The sequence below is a fragment of the Giraffa tippelskirchi genome, chromosome 2, assembly GCF_054371585.1.
Source record: "Giraffa tippelskirchi isolate mGirTip1 chromosome 2, T2T-mGirTip1v1.2.pri, whole genome shotgun sequence".
NCBI lineage: Eukaryota > Metazoa > Chordata > Mammalia > Artiodactyla > Giraffidae > Giraffa > Giraffa tippelskirchi.
In genome coordinates this window covers 113,209,630-113,230,109 of record NC_137276.1, presented here as the reverse complement: position 1 = coordinate 113,230,109, position 20,480 = coordinate 113,209,630, and the positions used below count along the sequence as shown (strand labels likewise).

At 48.3% G+C, this 20,480-nt stretch overlaps 1 protein-coding gene across 4 annotated transcripts in view; it reads right to left on the bottom strand.

Moving 5' to 3' along the window:
- PGBD5 (piggyBac transposable element derived 5) overlaps positions 1-20,480 on the bottom strand; it is a 124,434-nt gene that overhangs the window by 36,376 nt on the left and 67,578 nt on the right. For all 4 annotated transcript variants that reach the window (XM_081574385.1, XM_081574384.1, XM_081574383.1 and 1 more), the window contains 2 exons: positions 18,901-19,035; positions 1,922-2,102 (listed from right to left, as the gene is read on the bottom strand). In XM_081574385.1, coding sequence (XP_081430511.1) covers positions 1,922-2,102; positions 18,901-19,035 — 316 coding nt within the window. The remainder of the gene's footprint in view (positions 1-1,921; positions 2,103-18,900; positions 19,036-20,480) is intronic.

The window sequence follows — 20,480 nt, the reverse complement described above, 5'->3', positions numbered from 1 at the left end:
TGATTCTCATGTGAATATTGTTACAAAGCAGTCTCCATGCACCCAGGAGGCGTAGCCAGGCTCTCGGTTATGACTTCAACCCTGGCTGCCCGTCAGAATTTCCTGGGGTCACCAGACCAGAGAACGCAGAGTCCCTGAGGGTGGGGGCAGCCATCCATGGGCAACACGGAGACCACCTCCCCGCATGTCAGGCATTGCAGGGGAAGCCCAGGAGGTCATATAGGAGGGTTCACAGCCTCAGACGCTTCTAACAGGTAACGAAATCTTTGCTCTTGGTAAAACTCAAATTCCATGTCTAATTATATTTTTCCACTAAAAGATTCTCCTCCATCCTCTAGTTCCCTGAGTGGGGAGTGCCGTCTTCTTCCCAGAACACAGGCAAGCAGCCCAGCTCGACTCAGGGCAGCCTTTGGTGTCCTCACTCTGTACCTACCAGTCCCACCAGTCCCACGTTATGAGAGCGTCCTAACAATACCATGTGACTCTCGGTCCAGGTGGCGAGGTGGTATGAGGCAGCATCAGGCCTGCAGGGCCCACAAAAACTGTTAGGGCAGTTCTGGGAACCCTGGGGGTTTCATGCCATGCACATGACACTCACCCTGGGACCCGAGCAGGCAAGTGGACATGGCAGCCCTAGTGCTCACCACAGGCTCTTACATGGGGACCCATGGTACTGGGTTCATGCACATTAGGGCCAGTTTTCTCCAACTTGACTTCCACAGCCCTGCTTCACATAGTTTGATCTGTCCACACTGAATTCTCTCAACAGTTAAACCAAGAGCCCTGCTAGAACCAGAGTAGTGAGGTACAGCCCAGGTCAGCAGAAGCAAAGGGCCCAGGGGCTACTTCATTACAGTTGCTGAGGCCATGGGTCGGTAGCTGTGGGCTCCCCATTACTTGAGAGGGTTTGGTTTTAAGGCCAGACTTCATATCTGTTGCTAAGCAACAGGTCTTCAACTTCAGTGTCTGGAGGAGCTGAGTGGGGGTGTTCTAGGTTTCTCCTGAGTGCACAGAAGATAAATCCCAAATGCAGGACCAAGTGAAGACAGATGCAGCCTGCCACGGGGCTCCCTGACTCAGCCAGGGTCTGTTTCTATAGCCCCAATTCTTCCAGAGCCATGAAAGGCTTGCCCAATCTTTTCAACAAATGAACCAGGCATCTTAGCACTGAGGGGAGCTAACACCTTTCTGAGGCCCACTGTACAGCTGCTTGTATTAAACCACACAATTTTCTGTCCAACTGGAAGGGGGGCCACTACAGCTCGCAGGATGGGGAGTTCAGACTTCCTAAGAGCCTTAGGAGAAGCTGTGCCTTGATGCTGTGGATTTCATATTTGTGCCCCACTCCCAATTCCTACATCGAAAACCTAATGCCTGAGGTGAGGTGATGGTATCTGGAAGTGGGCCTTCAGGAGGTGGTTAGGTCAGGAGGGTGGAGCCCTCATGGATGGGATTGATGCCTTTATAAGAGGCCCCACAGAGTTCCCTCACCCCTTTCCCCACGTGAGGACACAGGGAGAAGTGTGCAGCCTCATCTAGCCATGCTGGCACCCCATCCTGGACGTCCAGCCTCTGCAACTGTGAGCAATAAATCCCTGTTGTCGATGAGCCACCTACTCTGTAGCACTTTGTTATGGCAGCCCATAAAACACTAGCAAAACTCCTTGGATGGCCATGGCCTCATCACAAAGGACACAAAGAGGTGCATGCAGAAAACCTGTACTGACTTGTCCCCTAGACCACAAGCTTGAGACAAGCCCCATCCATGTCCCCGGGGCCCAGCAGGGCGGGCAGACAGCAGGCCCTCAGGCTCAGGCGTTCTGGGCTCTGTGCTGCCCACCATACACCCATACCCCCAGCCCCACCTCCACACTTCTCCAGGGGGAAGGGCCTCATTCAACCTGGTCCCCACTTGACAAACCTTGCTTTTCAAACTCTTCAAACAGGGTCAGGCTGGTGATGCTGGGCCCAGTGAAGATGATGTAGTTCTTCCCAGCAGCATTCCGGCACAGGCTCCTGGCCACCATGCTGTGCAGCTGTGGCTTGTTCTTCAGTGCATCCAGCCCATCAGGGCCACTGCCTTCCTTCAAGTGGACATAAATCTGCATCAGAAACACACAGGGGTCAGTGAGCATACAGCAGGACCAGGCTGGGGTCCAATCATTCAGGAAGCACAGGCTTTTGTCACCAGGCCAGGCATGTGGGAAAGTCACCCCGTTTCAGGCCACCTGTTCCACAGCCCCCACTAGCCCCACCATCTCTGTGGTCCACAGAGACCGGTCACTTCCTGGCTGCCCTGCAGCCCAGTGCCTCAGCCCATGGCTCTGCAGTTTGGACCTGTCAGAGTAGAGAAGGGAATAGGTCAAATAGTTACAAGTAATGCACCTGGCAGCTGAGATCAAATGCAAACACATCCACCTGTTCTGAAGCACAGAAGTCATGTTCACAGTAAACAGAAATACAGGCTACTTCTCCTATAAGAACAGATCTGTGCACTTTCTGTTTGCCTACAGCTTTTTCATTTACAAAGCATGTCCACAATAACAGTAATCACCAGGTGGGTAGAAGGGGCAGCATTCACTTCATATTGCAGATGAAGAGATGGGATTTAAAACCCACGTGACATCCTAGGACCAGCAAAGAGGATGTGTTGGAATTACTACACAATAATTTTAAACCATGTCCCATGACCATCTTCTGAAGACATCATCTAAGACATAGATGCAGGAAGTGGGAAGGGAGTTAGGAAGTGAGTGGTCCTCCCTACAGTTGACTGAACCGTGAAGAATCACCACAATGGGTATTAACTACTCTCCTCCTTTCTGGGTGCTCATGGTGCTCACTGTCCCTGTCACACAGCCCAGGGAACACACCCAGCAGCTGATGGGCAGGGAGGCTCACTCTGACTATCCCCTGAGGCACAGAACTGCTGAACGCAGGCCCGGCTATGCAGACTGAGAATAGTCGAGATGGGACACAGGGAGGACTGGCAGGTCCACGGCGCTGCCCTTGGCCAAGTGACCACAATCGATCTCTTGCAAAATACAGCATCTGATGTTCCTGAGGCAGAGGAACAGCAGGTGGTGTGGGTCTGACTTTAAAAGCAGCTTATCCTTAAGGAATCATCAGGGAGGACTTGGCTTCCCCTCAGCCTGGGGGGTTCACGTGGCAGGACTCAACACTTCATTTTGGGGTTTTTATACCTTTCCCACCTAAATTCCCAGAAGGAACCTCTCTGACAGACAGTAAGACACTGAGGTGAAGAAGCTAGTCATCTCTGCCAAGCATCATGTGTGGCTGTGGCTAAGCAAGGACATTTCCTCAGAACCTGTCTTCTCTCCTTCAGCAAAGCCCAATTCTGCAGCTACCGCCATAGGTTTCTGCACCAGTTCTGACTCACAGGATATCCTGACACAATCTCACTGGGCACTCTGTCCCCAAACTCACGTCAGTTCATTTCAGTCACTCAGCCATGTCTGACTCTTTGTGACCCCACGGACTGCAGCATGATAGGCCTCCCTGTCCATCACCAACTCCCAGAGTTTACTCAAACTCATGTCCATTGAGTCGGTGATGCCATCCAACCATCTCATCCTCTGTTGTCCCCTTCTCTTCCTGCCTTCAACCTTTCCCAGCATCAGGATCTTTTCAAAGGAGTCTGCTCTTTGCATCAGGTGGCCAAAGTATTGGAGTTTCAGCTTCAGCATCATTCCTTCCAATGAATACTCAGGACTGCCTTCCTTTAGGATGGACTGGCTGGATCTCCTTGCAGTCCAAGGGACTCTCAAGAGTCTCCTCCAACACCACAGTTCAAAAGCATCAATTCTTCAGCACTCAGCTTTCTTTATAGTCCAACTCTCATATCCATACATGACTACTGGAAAAACCACAGCTTTGACTTTCTTGGCAAAGTAATCTCTTTGCTTTGTAATATGCTGTCTAGGTTGGTCATAACTTTTCTTCCAAAGAGCAAGCGTCTTTTAATTTCATGGCTGCAGTCACCATCTGCAGTGATTTTGGAGTCCAAAAAAATAAAGTCTGTCACTATTTCCATTGTTTCTCCATCTATTTGCCATGAAGTGATGAGACCAGATGCCATGATCTTAGTTTTCTGAATGCTGAGTTTTAAGCCACTTTTTCACTCTGCTCTTTCACTTTCATCAAGAGGCTCTTTAGTTATTCTTTACTTTCTGCCATAAGGATGGTGTCATCCGCATATCTGAGGTTTTTGATATTTCTCCCGGCAATCTTGATTCCAGCTTGTGATTCATCCAGCTCAGCATTTCTCATGATGTACTCTGCATACAGGTTAAAAAAAACAGGGTGACAATATACAGCCTTGACGTACTCCTTTCCCGATTTGGAACCAGTCTGTTGTTCCATGTCCAGTTCTAACTGTTGCTTCCTGACCTGCACACAGATTTCTCAGGAGGCAGGTCATGTGGTCTGGTATTCCCATCTCTTTAAGAATTTTCCAGTTTGTTGTGATCCACACAGTCAAAGGCTTTGACATAGTCAGTAAAGCAGAAATAGATGCTTTTCTGGAACTCTCTTGCTTTTTTGATGATCCAGTGGATGTTGGCAATTTGATCTCTGGTTCCTCTGCCTTTTCTAAATCCAGCTTGAACACCTGGAAGTTCACAGTTCACGTACTGTTGAAGCCTGGCTTGGAGAATTTTGAGCATCACTTTGCTAGAGTGTGAGATGAGTGCAGTTGTGCGGTAGTTTGAACACTCTGCCTCAGGACAGTAGTTTTGTCCCACTTGCCCCTTGAAAGGAGACCTTCCCTCCACACACACCCAGGATTCTCAACAGGGTATGGAAGGTGCATGCTGGAATCCCTCAGGCCCAACCCTCATGACAACCCACCTGGTTTCCAAAGTTCCCTGGAGAGACGAGCAGTCCCTGGCACACTCTGCCTGAAGCAGGCAACATTTAATAGGATTTAATGCAAAATCCTGTAACCAAGCTAAAAAAATTAACTGCATCTAGTATGGGATGCAAGAAATATGACTCAGCAAGAATATTAAAACAAGCGAAATACTAAACACTTGGAGATGGATGACTGCAGGTCTCAGATACCATGACGGGCCTAAGTGAATGTATCTTGACCCCCATTAAAAATCAAGGTGGTGACCATCTCATTCTTCCCTGGTCACATCATAGTTGGTTCTCTGCGATGCCACACTTGCTAAGGTGTAAAGAGAAGGGTGGTGGTTGCCATATTAGTTTTCTAGGGCTGCCATAACAAAGAACCACAGAGAGGTACACAGAGGACTCCAAGAGCTCCTCTCTGGCTTCAGAGCTGTGCTGTGGAATGATGATTACGATCTTTCTAGGGCAGAACCAAGATGAATATAAACAAACAGGTGGATAACAGATCTGCTTGAATCAGAGCCCTTACTAATACTCAGAGCTATTCAAACACTGAATGGGTGGCCTCAGATATGCTTCAGGACAAGTCAGCGGCTGCTTGGAAGGTCTGAGCTTCTCGTGCAGGGGTGTATGTCAGTGTCAAAGGATGGTTCAGAACCACACAGATGCCAAGTTCAGAGGCCTCAATAAAGTGGACATAAGACATCACTCCTCCTGATGAACCCACAACCCTTAATTCATGAGAGGATGCCTGGAGTGGGCAGGGGTAAACGTGGCCATCAGGGCGACCAACACCAGCAGAATAAACTTACCCTGCTTAAGTCCTAACAGCAAAGGGAACATTGCTTCTCACCTGAAGCTAATGACAACCTGGAAAGAATCACATCTTTCTCACCAGCAGCTTTCCCAGCTGAGGCACTGGGTGAGCCAGAGCCTTACAAACTTGTCTCCAGAAATAAAGTCAGTGTTTTGGAAGGCAGGATATCCAGGTTCTCAGATGTGAGATACCTGCCAATGTCACCCTCTGATTTCCAGACCAGACTCAGCTGCACAGACTAGTGTCCTGCCTTCCACCCCAACATTCTCTCTGCCCTCTTTGGAAGCGTGGATGTCCTCGGGGTTGGGAGTGGGAAAGGGCTGGCATGCAGAGGCTGTTGGCACAGATGCCCCAGTTCTTGTGGGGACAATGCTGGGAAGGGAACTGAGCATCTGGCCAGGGAACAGTGGATCCCTCCAGCCCGAGGGACTGGCCACTTCTGTTCATCGCAAACACCAAGGCGTGTCAGCAAGGAACTGAAGGTAAGGAGGATGTCCTCACTCAGACTCGCCTATCAGGGCAGAAGAGGGCCCTTGCCAGAGCTGCATGATGTCCACTGAGGTCAGGTCACAAAGTACCGCCCTGCTTCCTGTGCCATAGGCACAGCAACACATGGCACCGTCAGCGCAAACACCACCATCCTGCAAACAAGGCGAGGGCAGGGCCGTGTTGTGACTTTCATGGGCCTTTTTGCTCCCATGGGCCTCGTCCTCTGTGAAAAAGTATTTAAAATTATATTTTATAACTGCAGTGGCATAAATATATTATTATTATATATTAAAGCACTTTCTTTGACTTACAAGTTTTTATTTTCTTCCCCTTCTGATTTTGAGAGAAACAAAAGCATTATCAGCCCCTAAAATGTTATGGCCCCCAGCACTGGTCCTGCAGTGCTGTGGAGCCATCGGCCCAGGCAGTGGGGGGAGGCAAGGAACAGATGAGGGGCGCCTGAGCCCAGCTGTGACGGTGCTGAGCCTGAGGTGTGGAGGGCCATCCAAACAAGCCACAGCAAGAGGAAGATGTAAACTGGAGGTCAGGGAGGAGGTTACAGGGGAAGGGTTAGCATGTGTGGGTGAGCAGAGCTGAGCCCCGGCACTTGGGGGCCTCCCATGGAGGAGGCACTCACAGAGACATGCAGGGGAAGGAGGGCAAGGAAACCGCCCCGGATGGGGAAGTATCAGCAAAGTCCAACAGCCTGGCTGGAAAGCAGTGGCGGTAGTGGGGTGGGTACAGCCTGTAGACACTGGTGACTCCTCCAAGGTCATGGTGCTCAAGGCAGAACTAGAACAGAAATTGGTTTCTAACTACACATTACTTATATATATATAAATGTTATATACAGATTATATATGTAGATTATATGTTTATATATATAATATATAATTATTTATATAAATCCAGCCTAACAGATGATTTCTACTTTCACACACACACAGCTGTCCTCTCCTCACACAACTTATTTGATGTTTCTGGACAGATATACACACTCAAATTTAGATACATTGTACACTTGCTGCTTTTTCACTGTGTAATGAGTCATCACAAGCCTAGGGGTTCACACAGCACCCACTTAAACCTGGCTCTGCAGGGCATGGGTGAGATTCTGTTCAGGATACCACAAGGCTGGAATCAGTCAGCATTGCTGGCTATGTGTGCACAATTCCCTGCTGGCATGAACTGGGGGAGGGGTCTCTCAGTCCCTAGAGGTCACTGCCCTCCCCTCCTGGGTCCCTTCCAGCCTCAAAGCTGGCAGTGGAGACTCTTCCTTGAGTTGAATCCCTCCTGTGCTTCCAATCTCTTTACCAGGAAGAGGTTGCTCCTTTTAAAGGCTCGCCTCATTATGTCAGGTCCACCCAGGATCATTTCCTTTTTAAAATCAATGGATTTAGGACCACAGTTATATCCAGAGAATCATATTCCCTCCATAGCAACACCTAGGTCAGTGTCTGAGTGAAGCACCGGGTGAGGCACTCCACATGGGGGCAGGATCTGTGGGCACCTTCAAGTTCCACCTCCACCCACGGGGCTCACTGCTCAACAACTGCGTGCCTGTGACCCAAAGGGACCAAACACCATGGCTTATGAAGGGCACACTTCCCCACCTCATTATTATTAGTAAAAGCAGCAGAGTGGTGGTGACATCAACTTTATTCTCTGGCAAATAGATTGATTTCAATGTACAAGGATGCACATAAACCAGCAGAGATTCTCCTTACCCAAACACCCCACACTGTGAAGGCTTGGAAGTGTTCATTACTGCCGGGAACTCTGCTATGGTATAATCTTTCTGTGTGTGTATGTGTATGTGTGTGTGTGTGTGTGTGTGTGTGTGTAGATACGCTGTGTGTAGATATTCTTAAATGGCTCTTTTTATATGTTGGAATTACAGATATTTTGAGATTTTTATGTTTTTGATGTTAAACACACAATCCAATTTAATCAAAAGAGACAAACTAAATATAACCATAGAAGAAGCCCCTCCGCCCCATCAGAACTACCCAAGCATAGGCCCATGTGGAACTCAAGTCTGTTCCTAAGACAGCCCCCACCTCAGTTAGTACTTATTAACATGCTGTGCATTAAGATCACGCCCAGAGGTGATGACAGCCCCCACTTCCCCTGGAAATAACACACTTCTCCAGAAGCCATGATGCACAGGACCATCTCAGATGACTTAGCTTTGTTTGTCCATAAAGGCAAGTCCGAACACTGGCGATTTCCCAGATTTCCACCAGCCTCTTTCCAAGGAGCACGAAACTGCTCCATCAGGAGATGCGGGGAGGTGCGGGGTCAGACATCTTCCTGTCCCTATTAGGGGACGTGGGAGAGGACTGAGACTGAAAACTGGCATCAGTGTGAGCCCAAGGAGGGTCTTGAACTGTGGCACTCAGTACTAGAAGATAACGAGTTTATTTTTAAAATGAATATAAAACAGGATCTATATTTAAATAAGTAACAAAAATAGTAATGTCAAAAGTCTCAGCTGAGGGGCAGGGTTTTCAATGAACTGTCAAATGGGCAGTCAAAAAGCCACAAAACAACTCAACCTGCCTGACAAGTGCCACTGGGTCAGCTTGGTCCAGCTCCTGCTAGCCTGAGTTTGCTCTGGCTGAATAACTTTAGCTAGTCTAAGATGTGAACCTGTATCCCTGAATGGGATGAATGAAAAAAATCATAACCTTCCATGGATTCTTATACCTACCACACGACATTTCTCTGACTGGGGAAGACAGGCAACTGATTGTGTGCAAACTTGAGAGCGTCCCTTAAAGAATCTTGTCAGACCCCAAGGAAGGCAGCAGTGAGCACCACACCCCTCCACACACAGCGCTGGGGGCCCCCAAAAGGAGCGCTCACCACACCCCTCCACACACAGCTCTGGGGGCCCCCAAAAGACAGCACCCACCACACACCTCCACACACGGCGCTGGGGGCCCCCAAAAGACAGCGCCCACCACACACCTCCACACACGGTGCTGGGGGCTCCCAAAAGACAGCGCCCAGGACACAGCACTCATTTAGATGTCTCACTGCTGCCTCTCCATCCACATATGTGCTACATATACATATAGTGTATATGCGCTACATATACACTACAACAGTTCCACAGGACAGCTTCCACCATTGTGCAAAACGGAATTTTCAGTAGAGACTTTTACTATCTGAGCTACAGCTTGTTTGGCAAGTGTATTTAGAACAGAAAAATGTATTTTTCAGTTGCCAAGCTTTTCACTTTTCCTAAAAAAAAGTTTTTCTGGCTCCTATGATTGTTAACTTTTTCATATACACATTTAGAAAGAGAGAGAAGAAAATTATTAATACATGGTATTACATTTTGCCCCAGGATAGTATCACTGATATTGTGTAGTTTTTATTGACATCGTAACAAGAAGAATCTCAGGAAACATGGATTACAGTGGTAATAGCTTGGGAGATGCCCACACCACATGTCTGGCTATCTTAGCCCTATTTCTGAAACGTTCCAAGACCTCGCGAGACAGGACCCAGTTCATCACTTTTCCCAAAAGAACACTGGTTAGAGCTGTGATCACTGATGGTCTCAAGGGTCATGAAGATGTAACAGCGGAAAATTCCACTGAGCTGTCACTGGGCTTTGCTGATCTTGACCACTGGTCCTACTTCTCCTAGAGAACAGAAGAGAACTGGGCTTCTTCACTGCTGGTGAGGGGCATATCTGGGGATGGGGAAGTCAGCATTAGGGACAGTAACCCTTTGCTTAAATTTTTTATTCATTAGTGATGCAGAGCAAGTGGAGGGTGTAATCCCAGAAATGGGGAAATGGTACAAGAATGCAGCATTAGCACACCTGTAGACCACACAGAATGGGCACATGGAGATGGGTAGGGCTGTCACCTGTGGAGGGATGGCCACGCAAGAGAACCATCGAGTTTAAAGGGTGCTCACGCACCACAAGGGGAATGGAGTCTGTCCAGGAGACTGGTGAGGGCACAGCCCTGGATTCAAGGGGCAAAGGCTCGGCCATGTACTGGCTCGTGTGATTAGGGGAGAGTTAACTGCTCTGAGCCTGCAGCACTACACACCCTTACAAGAACTTTGCTTTTGTTTTATCCCAAAGCTCAGATAATAGGTGATTCTGACTTTCAAAATGATAGATTGAGGAGACACTCTAATTCGAAAAGATAGACACATCCCCATGTTCATAGCAGCACTATTTACAATACCCAAGACATGGAAGCAACCTAACCGCCCACCGACAGATGAACGGATAATGTGGTATACATGTACAATGGAATATTGCTCAGTCATAAAAAAGAATGAAATAAGGCTATTTGCAGCAAGATGGATGGACCTAGAGATTATCATACTAAGTGAAGTCAGTCAGAAAAAGAAAGACAAATACCATAAGGTATCACTTCTATGTGGAATCTAAAAATTTGATGCAAATGAACTTATTTACAAAACAGAAACAGACTCATAGACATAAACTTATGGTCACCAAAGGTGGGGAGAAGGATAAATTAGGAATTTGGGATTAACAAATAAACACTATTATATATAAAATAGATAAACAATTAGGACCTACTGAACAGCACATGGAACTGTACTCAATATCTTATAATAAACCATAACTGAAAAGAATATGAAAAAGAATATATATATATATATTTAAATGAATCACTTTGTTGTTTACCTGAAACTAACACAAAATTGCAAATCAACTACATATCAGTAAAACAACTGGAAGAGGGACAGGTGGGCTCTTTGTACCCTTCTGAATACAGTTCCTTGGGGAGAGAGCCAGGGTGTAATCTGATCCAGTTAGTGTCTGATTCACTTACATAGCACTTGATAAATTCTTTCTTGTCTCTGCTTCCCTATATGGTAAGGAGGGCTAGGCAAACTAACCCATTCAACAAACTGAGGAAATATTAGTGCTAAGCCACGTGCTCATGGACACTGAGGTCTGTGACAGATGTACTGTGCCACAGCCAATTTCATCCTGGGACATAACCACATCTGACCCGCACCAGATTGAAACTGGCATCCCAGCCACTGCACAGTTAAACAGATGGGTAAATGTCCCACCCAGTTTCTGACTCCACAAGCAAACTTCACTTTAGTTAATCAATTTCATTCTAAGCCTCATTTTCCAAGTTAATCCAGTTAGTTTTAGGTCAGGAGTAACTCACTAGTACATAAAAAAATTAGAAGTTACATAAGAAAAAGAAAAAAAAAAAACCTTCAGTACAAATTCCTCAAATTCTTTCAACATGAAAAGTATGTCTCAAAACAAGGGCGATCAGTCATAACTGATGTCAGAACATCAATCACACAACAATGAAGCTGGATAAGAAACAGACAGCTTGTGTCTAAATCTGGGGTCCCAATCTCTGGGTCACAGACTAGTACCTCCTGTCAGATCAGTGGTGGCACTAGATCAGAAATAAAGTGCATAATAAATGTAATACACTTGAATCAACATGAAACCATCTCCCCAACCCCTGGTCCCTGGAAAAATTATCTTCCGTGAAATCAGTCCCTGGTACCAAAAAGGTTGGGGACCCCTGGTCTAAAAGGAGAAGAGTTCTCTTCCTGGGAACAGATCATGGCTCGGTGGTCCGGAGGGTGGGCTCCAGGGTTGGGAAGGTGGGGTTTAAATTCCAGGTCTGCCCCTTGAGGCTGAGACTTCAGACGAGGCAGCAAATCTCTCCGGGTCTTGGTCTCCTCATCATGAAATAGGGGCAGGTGGTTATGAAAATGAGGGGTGCATGTAGTGTGCCTGAGTGTGGGGCCTGGCTGGAGGTGAACACTCCACGTATGCAAACTGTACTTTTCTGAACTGCAGAAGCAGCTCATAAACCACAGGTTAGGCTGAAGGGAGGAGAGGGCTCCCAGAGCAGCCACACAAGGTGTGGGGCCCCTCACGGATATTCCCAGGGGCCCCCTGGACGCACCTGGTGGTGTGTATGGGGAAGGTGGCAGGGTCTACTGGCCTGAGGTCTCCGTTTTGATTTCTGGCTTCTGAAGTTTAGCTCCTCTGGGGCAGGTGCACTCAATGAGTGAGAGACCATGTTTGTCCAGAATGGTTCTACCCTACTTGGTACCCAGCACCCAACCCTCCAGAGACTGGCCGTTCTCTGCAAGTGGAGCACTGGCCCCTAATTAAAGCTCCATGTGGGGCCCCCCAACCTCAGCCACACCCACCTCTGCCCAGCGCCCTTCCTCTCACCACGTCCCTCGAAAGGGACCCTGGGTCTCAACTGTCGAGGCAGGAGGCCTAGTTCAACACATTCAAATGGGAGAAATCGGCCTTTCTGATCATATCAGTTTTTGCTTTTGTTTTTTTTAATCAGGAGACTCTTTTCCCCCCAAAGAGTCTCAGGGCTAAACAAATCCCCATAGGTCAGCACAGCATTAACTACACGGTGGGTTGGTTTTTCCCACTGTGTTCTCAATCTTTTTGACACTACAGACAGAACAATAGTCTCTACAGAGATGGTCTTCTTTTGCGCCCACAGAAGGGTCACAAGGCTTCCAAGTGAGTGACCTCAGTGTCTCAGACCGAGGACCCCAGCCACCTGTTGACATGGCTCCCCTGCACTGGATATGCACCCTTCTGTATAACCCTCTCCTTCACCCTCAGCTCACTGGGAGTGCAGATGAAGGCACTCACGGGGGCCTGCTGGGCCAGGCAGCTCCCAGCAGGCCTGCGACACAAAGACACTCTGCAGTGCCCCACACACTTCTGATCTGAAAATGGCAGCACTTTTGCAAAAAGAAGGCATCAGCTGTAGTCTCAGAGCACAGAGTACTTGTGCTTAGGGAGCAAGGCCATCTCAGGATTGTCAGAGCCTCATGTCACAAACGATTTTCCACATACTTGTTCCACTGCTGTCAAAACATGGAGTCAAACAGCCTAAAGCTCCTCCCTGGGATCCGTGATGAGTACCCCAGGGTGTGGGCGCCTCAGAGGATGAAGGGCCTCGAGGATTCTCCACTGCAGACAGAAACACACTGTGGGTCACCTCGTTTTCCTGAAATGGACACTTCAAAGGCATGGAAATCCTCTTCGTGGATGTCAGAGACGTCAGCCATGTTTAAGATGCTGCATTCACACACCCTGGCCCCAAGCTGGGGTGTTGGGTGCCTCCTCCCCCCTCTCTGAGGGGCTCCTGGGAGCCAGCCAGCATGAGCTCACATTCCTGCCCCCGCCTATCAGCCTTGAGATTTGGGATAAAAGACTCAGTCTCTTAGGTGTTGTCAGGTATAAACAAGGACAGAAAGATACTGGTCAAGGCTGCATCCTGCTTGGAGGCCATGCTCAGGGCTGGCCTGCAGTCAGGAACCCTGGCTCCTGCCTGTCCCATTATGGCACCACATGCCCTGGTCTCTGCTCCCCAGGAGCCTTTCTTAGCCCCACAGATGCCCTCCAAGAGCCTCACAACATTCCACACACCCCTCCAGGATTGCATCATTCACACTGTACTTAGGAATATTTTTTTAACTGATTTTTTAAGTATAGCTGAATTACAATGTTGTGTTAATTTCTACTGTAGAGCAAAGTCACTCACACACATTCTTTTCCATTTTCTTTTCCATTACAGTTTATCGCAGGATACTGAATATAGTTTCCTGTGCTATACAGCAGGACCTTGTTGTTTATCCATCCTATAACAGCTTGCACCTGCTAATCGCAAGCTCCCAATCCTGCCCCTTCCTACCCTTCTCCCCCTTGGCAACCACAAGTCTGTCTTATGTGCTGTGAGTCCATTTCTGTTTCATAGATAAGTTTATTTGTATCATATTTTAGATTCCACATGTAAGCAATATCATATACTTGTTTTTCTCTGTCTGGCTTACTTCACTTAGTATGATCATCTCTAGGTCCATCCATGTTGCTGCAAATGGCATTATTTCATTCTTTTTTATAGCTGTGTAGTATTCCATTGCCTTTATTACTCATGAATATTTTTCATCTTCTGTCTCCTACGGGAGAGGCCATGAGGGTTCCATTCACCTCCAGGCCTTCAGTGCCCAGCACAACACTAACTCCATAAAGTGTGGTTAGAAAACAATCTGCACTTAGGTTTTCCTTCATAGAGGTCTTGTTTTCCTGTCTATACTGTAAGCTTTTTGATAACAGGGATGTCTTTGACTCCAGAAGAAAAAAAAAAAAAAAGCTGGCAAACTCCTTAGGCTGTAGAGAGGCAAGGTTCAAGAAGCCATCATGGTCCCTGCCCTCCGTGAGTTCAGAATCCAGGGGACCTGAAACACACACGGGCTGTGTGAGTCAGTGGCTAGGAGAAATCCCTCTGCAATGGAAATGATAGGATGGAGACAAAGATGTATTGAGAGAGTCCTATCCATCTATCAAGAGATATAGGTATTTATTTCAAGAAACTGATTGTTTGATTATGGAGGTTTGTTAAGTCCAAAATCTCAAGACAGCCTGGCAGGCTGGAGACCCAGGTTAGAGCTGCAGTTCACATTCAAGGCCGTGTTGCTGGCAAAATTTCCTCTCCTTTTGGTGAGGCCAGGTTTTTTCTATTTATGCCTTCAACTGATTTGATGAGGCCCACCCACATGATGGAGGGCAATCTGTTTCACTCAAAGTCAACTGATCTAATTGTTAATCTCATCTATAAACACCTCCACTGGGGCATCCAGAATAGTGTTTGACCAACTATCTGGGGACTGTGACCCAGCCAAATTGGCACAAAGTTACCCATCACACCCTCTGAGCCCTGCTCCTGCCAGGAGGTAAAACCAGAAAGGCCAGGTTAGGAAAGAGGTGAAGAGGAACAGGCACTCATGGGTATCCTGTGACACCAGAGCTGTCTGATGCAGACTTCCTGGGAATGCTACAGGTGACCAAAAGCACTTCTCTTGCATGGAATGCGGGTGATGATGCTGGGACCAAGGGCCAAGTACATACACTATCCTGGCCACTCACCTCCCGTTACTAGGAGTCCCACAGGCACAGCACACAGAGAAGCCTGACTGGGGGAATGTGACCAGTGCTGAACATTCAACCAGACCATGGTGCTAGGTGACCCCTCCTCCGAGCTGCAGCAGCATCCATGGTGCATCTGAAAGGTGCCTTTGCTCGCAGGGAACTCACTCTTTCTGTGTGACAGTGTATCGTTCCCTTACTAAGAGAGGTGCTCCCAGCTGTTCTGGAGGATGACGAAGTTCTGGAAATGGATGGTGGTGATGACTGCACAACACAGTGAGTGTACTTAATGCCACCTAATGGTCAATTTTATGTTTATTTTATCACAGTAAAAAAAAGATATGCTCATTCAGAATAGGCCCACATGTACCACACAAATTTCACCCTCCCCACTCATATGACAATTTGCCAGATTATCAGAAACCCAAGGGCCCACTCCTACAGGCAGTGGTCTGCTGCGCAGGGTGAAGTGGATGGCCTCATGTGGTTGTTCCTCAGCCTGAGCACTGCAGGCTGGCATTGTCACATGCTGATTTATTTTCCAGTGTTTGGTACATGGTGAGACACCAAGATAGACATCTTGGAGCCAAGCACTTTACAGTGAGCAGGCCTACAGGGAAAGTCTACAAATGTCAGGTGGGGGAGCAGGCCCACCACAAGTCAGACCCCATGTGCAAGGCTTTTGGAAGGAGGGCTAGAGGGGAAATCTGAGGATAGATGAGGCAGCACCACCTCACTGAGTGGGACGGCATCTCCATGAGGGTCTAAGTCTGTCTCTGAAGTGACCACATCTTCTCCGATGCCTTCTTTCTCCTGGGAACGTTTTACTACCTGCCTCTTACACTCCCAGAAGTGAAAGATATTAACTCGTTAATTTTCAGGATAATATAATTCATTTCATCTCTTCTCCCACACACCTCCCTACAGTCTCTTCATTAGTTACATTGCATAGGACTTTTAACTTAACACTTTCATATGATTTCCCTTCAAATGAACTCAAGAGCAGTAGACATATAAGGTATTGAAAACACTGGGGTTCTTCTTGGTACCCTCCCTTTCAGCAGCACTGTCTGGCTAGCTGTTCACTTCTCTCCTTATGCAGGTGCCCTGTGGGGACGCACTCACTTATCTGAGGGTCGGGGCTCCCAGTCAGCTCTCCCGCTGACCTTTACTGGGACCACTTCAGAAATCACTGACCAATTTGGAATATTTTTCTCATTTAACCCTTGGTCTGGAATCTTTCAAGTGGAGCTAATCACCTGGATCTACCTCAGAAACATGCAGTCCAGTCAGCACACCTTTCAGTCTTGGCTGAATGACACTATAAAGCTGAAGCCAGGCCTTGATCTGCCCAGAAATACACCTGTAAACCCCCATCCCTTCCAGGTATCAGCTGAGTCCATGACAGGTAAAAATAAGAAAGTTATCTGGTAAGCTCTGCAGACCCTAACTGGCAGGCCCCAAGATAGTTCTGTTACTGTGTAACAAACAACCACATTGCTCAGGGGCATGTGATACATTGTTTCACACTGTTTCCCAACTCGGTGATCCAGCCTGGACATCTGCTGGAGGTCAGGCCAGAGAGGCCAGAGGAGAACCACACGCACCCTCTTTCCAGCCCCTTCAGGTACCACGTCTGCTGCATCCCATCGGCCAGCCTCAGATCTGCTACCAGTGAGAGGACAGCAGGGGGCAGAGGGCCATTCGGGCGGCAGGCTGGCCACAGTCTCTTTAGGTTTTGCTGCTTGGATTCTCCAGTGGATAAAGTCATTTAGAAGAATTTATTTGACAAATTAAAATGAAGAAAACATGCTTGCCTACGTTACCCCATACATAATGCTAATAAAGATAAGAATCACAGAACTCTGCAGTGGGAGGGGCCTCACCGATCAAGTTACCCCGACCCTTCCCTCTACAGATAAGGACACTGATATCCAGGGCAACTAGGAGTCAGCTCAGTTCACACAGAAAGCAGAAGATCTGGGCCTCAGGACCTAGGAGGGGCTTCTGGACAGAGCAGCACTGAGCCACCTCATCTGGGAAATGTAGCGGGTGTAAGAACAGAGGAGATGCAAGTATTAAGGCTCGGGGTGGGGAGGCGCCCCCTGCCCCTCGCACCACGGCTGATCTTCCCAGGCTACTGCCTAACCAGGATTAGGGCCTGGGGAACCAAGACAGGGGTCAGGATGCTAAAAGACCACTGTCCCCAGGCCACATGGGTCCTTTGCAGGCAGAGGTATCCCTCCCTGCTTTGCTGCTACCACAGGCGCCTTCATCTGGACCAGAGAATTGGGGAGGCCAAGAAAGTCCTCACTCCACCTGCCATGAGACAGCCTGAAACCAAGGGTAGGTACCCCTTCAGCACCTGTGCAAATGGGGCTTCCTGTATGGGCCTCAGCCATAGTGGAGGCAAGACTGAGAACAGGAGCTGCAAGCTTCAATTCTGGCTTCTAAATTCAAACCCTCAAGCTGCACAAAGGTCCTGGAACCAGAGAGTTTTAGAAGTAAAAGGAAACTTCAAGGTACCAATCCAAACCCTTTATTTTATAGATGGGAATTTTATAGATTTCATAGAAACTAGAAGGAAACTGCACACACAGAGAGAAGGAGACCTGCGGCCTAGCAAGGAATGGTCCTGACTCCTCGATACTCATTAAATTTACAGTAAAAAGGAAACGGCAGCAGAGGCACATGGAACCCACATGTGAACATTCCATCAGAGGCCACACAGGCAGACTCCTGAGAAGGCAGAGCCGTGATTTCACATCCCACTGTCTGGCCTGATGCTGCAGGCAACAGCACTCAGTAAGTATTTATTCAAAGAATGACTGACTGTCATACATACAGTGAAACGGACTCCCCGCTCCCCAGAGCAGTGTCACCACAGAGGATACTACAGAGTTGGCAGGTGCTGTGCGGGAACGGAGGGCCCAGGCGGTACGTCCAGAGTGGTTTCCACTCTGAGGTGGGTCCATGTGACAACAGGCTGCAGCCTGTAGGTAAGGCCAGCTGGAGACCCCAGGCCCAGCCTCACCTGAGGCCCTGAAGCCCGAGGGGAAGGTGGGCCGCTGCGGGGCACACGCACAGGGGCACATCCGGAGGAGACGCTCAGCTTAACCTTCCTATGACTCCTTCCCTGATGGGGCATGAGGTATGCAAACCCCTCGTGCCTTGTGCCTGGTGCTGCGGCCTGGCAGGGCAGTGAGGTGGGGTCTGCTTTGCCAGTCCCACTTCTTCCTTCTATGTGCTCTGCACCCTGCCTGCTCCAGTAGCTCAATATCTGACGCTGTTACTGCAGCAGAGCTTGGCCATCTCTTCCAAAATGGAAGAGTGGAGCAGGGAACAGGCAGCATGGCCGGCGCAGAGAGCCGAGCTGCTGACACCACTGGCAGCCTTGAACAGGTGTCCTCGGGACTGGAAGGGAGGATAGAGACTCGGTGGGGGTTGGGGTCTTTCTGGGACATTACATGGGGTGCTCTCAAGAGTCACAGCAGCCACCTCTGTGCCCACTGTTCTGGTGAAGCCGCTGGCTTACACTGCAGGTACTGAGTCCCGATCTGTGTTTACAGCTGTTATTTGATCAGAGGGGCTGGGGTGGGCAGAAGGAACATGCAGGGGACAGTGCCAGCTACCCCCATTCCCCCGCAAGGAAGAGAGCAGCCTAACCCAGCCTCAGCTGCAGCATCCAGTGAAGCGCAGTGAAAAGGATAAGTAAGCAAGCTCACTGGTTACCAAATCCGCCCTTGCCCTCCGGGGCCGGCCCAGGGGTTACCTGGATGATGAAGCCAGTGGAAGAGCACTGCCGGACCCAGAGGCTAAATTTCCGCTTTTTCCTCTTCCGCAGCTCCCTCTCCGTGCACGTTGCAATGAACACGGGGTCCTCATCAATCAGGGGTTCATGTAGCACCTGCCAGGAAAGGCAAAGCAGAGACTTCAGAAGGCAGCAAAAGCTCAGGGGGTCATCAGATCTGGGCTCAAATCTAGTCTTTGCCTTTGGTCAGCTGTGTGACCTTGGCTAAGTTACTTTATTTCTCTGATCCTGAGTGTCCCTGAGTCTCCTCAGTTGTCTACACCAGTGTTTGGGGGAGGATTAAGTAAGAAACTGTACACAAAGCACTTAGCAAGTACTTAGCAAATGGAAATCATCATGATACTTAGTTACTGGTGTAAGGTCCTCAGTCCAAACTCTCACTTGGGAGAGGGACCTCCCAGCTAAACATGCCCATGGAGGGCAGCTACTTCCTTTCAAGGAAGACCTTTCCACTGATGGACTTTCCAATCACTCACTGACTGAAAGCTGATCTACATCTAACCTAAACCTACTGACCTGAGTTCTCCCCTGTGAGAAATGGAGACAAACACATGATTTCTTTAGGTTTTCTGAATAGCTCTCACATTAGCCCCTGACCTTCTTTTTCCCAAGTCAAATATTCTCTTTTTAAAAACCATTCCTGAAATGATCCAGTTCCCTCATTGCCATGACCCAGGCTCTGGCTCTCCCCCAGGTCATCATGTCTTTTCTGACATGGGACTCCCCAGGCAATATTTAAACTCACTTCACCTCTTCCTGCTTTTTGATGGCATGATAATAGGACTTTTTCTTTTCAATTATAAGACAATGAAGTAAAAAGAAACGGCACAGCAAAAACAGGTTCCAGAGGTGTTTCAAGTTTTGTTTTTGCAAGCTAAAGCTTTGGGGGAGACTTTTGGGTAAATTTTAGGAACCTGCTACACTTCCCTTCCAATCCAATTTTAAGCATACTTACAAACTGGTACATATGTGTGTGGTTGACTAAAATGTATTGACAGAATGCTAGAAACACTATGAGTCCAAGAACTCTCCACAACTCTCTGGATCAGGGGCTGGCAAACTGCAGCCCAGCCCACTCCCTGCTGTTAATCAAGTTTTATTGGAACCCACCGTGCCCTTCACTAATGTATTGTCAGTAGCTGCTTTCAGGCTACAAGGTCCGAACACAGACCACATGGCCCTCCAAGTCTAAAACACCTGGCCACTGTGTGCCAATGCCACTCTCCATCAGGGCTTTTCAACTTGAATGAACAAACTAGTCACCTGGGAATCTTACTGAAATGTGGCTTCTGTTCCAGTAAGTTTGGGGCAGAGCCTGAATTTCTGCATTTCCAACAAGCTCCCAGGTGATGTCAGAACGTGGCCTGATGACGGCAGAACAGAGGTTAACACTCACATATTGTGACATGGGCAGTAGCCTTCCATTCTCCTATTAATGTTAACTCGAATTCCACTTGAGAAATAACTGCCCTGCAGTGTTGGGTCTCAGGCGTGCACACCAGCCCCTGCAGTTTTCTGTTGTTGGAAGCAGGAGCCATTGA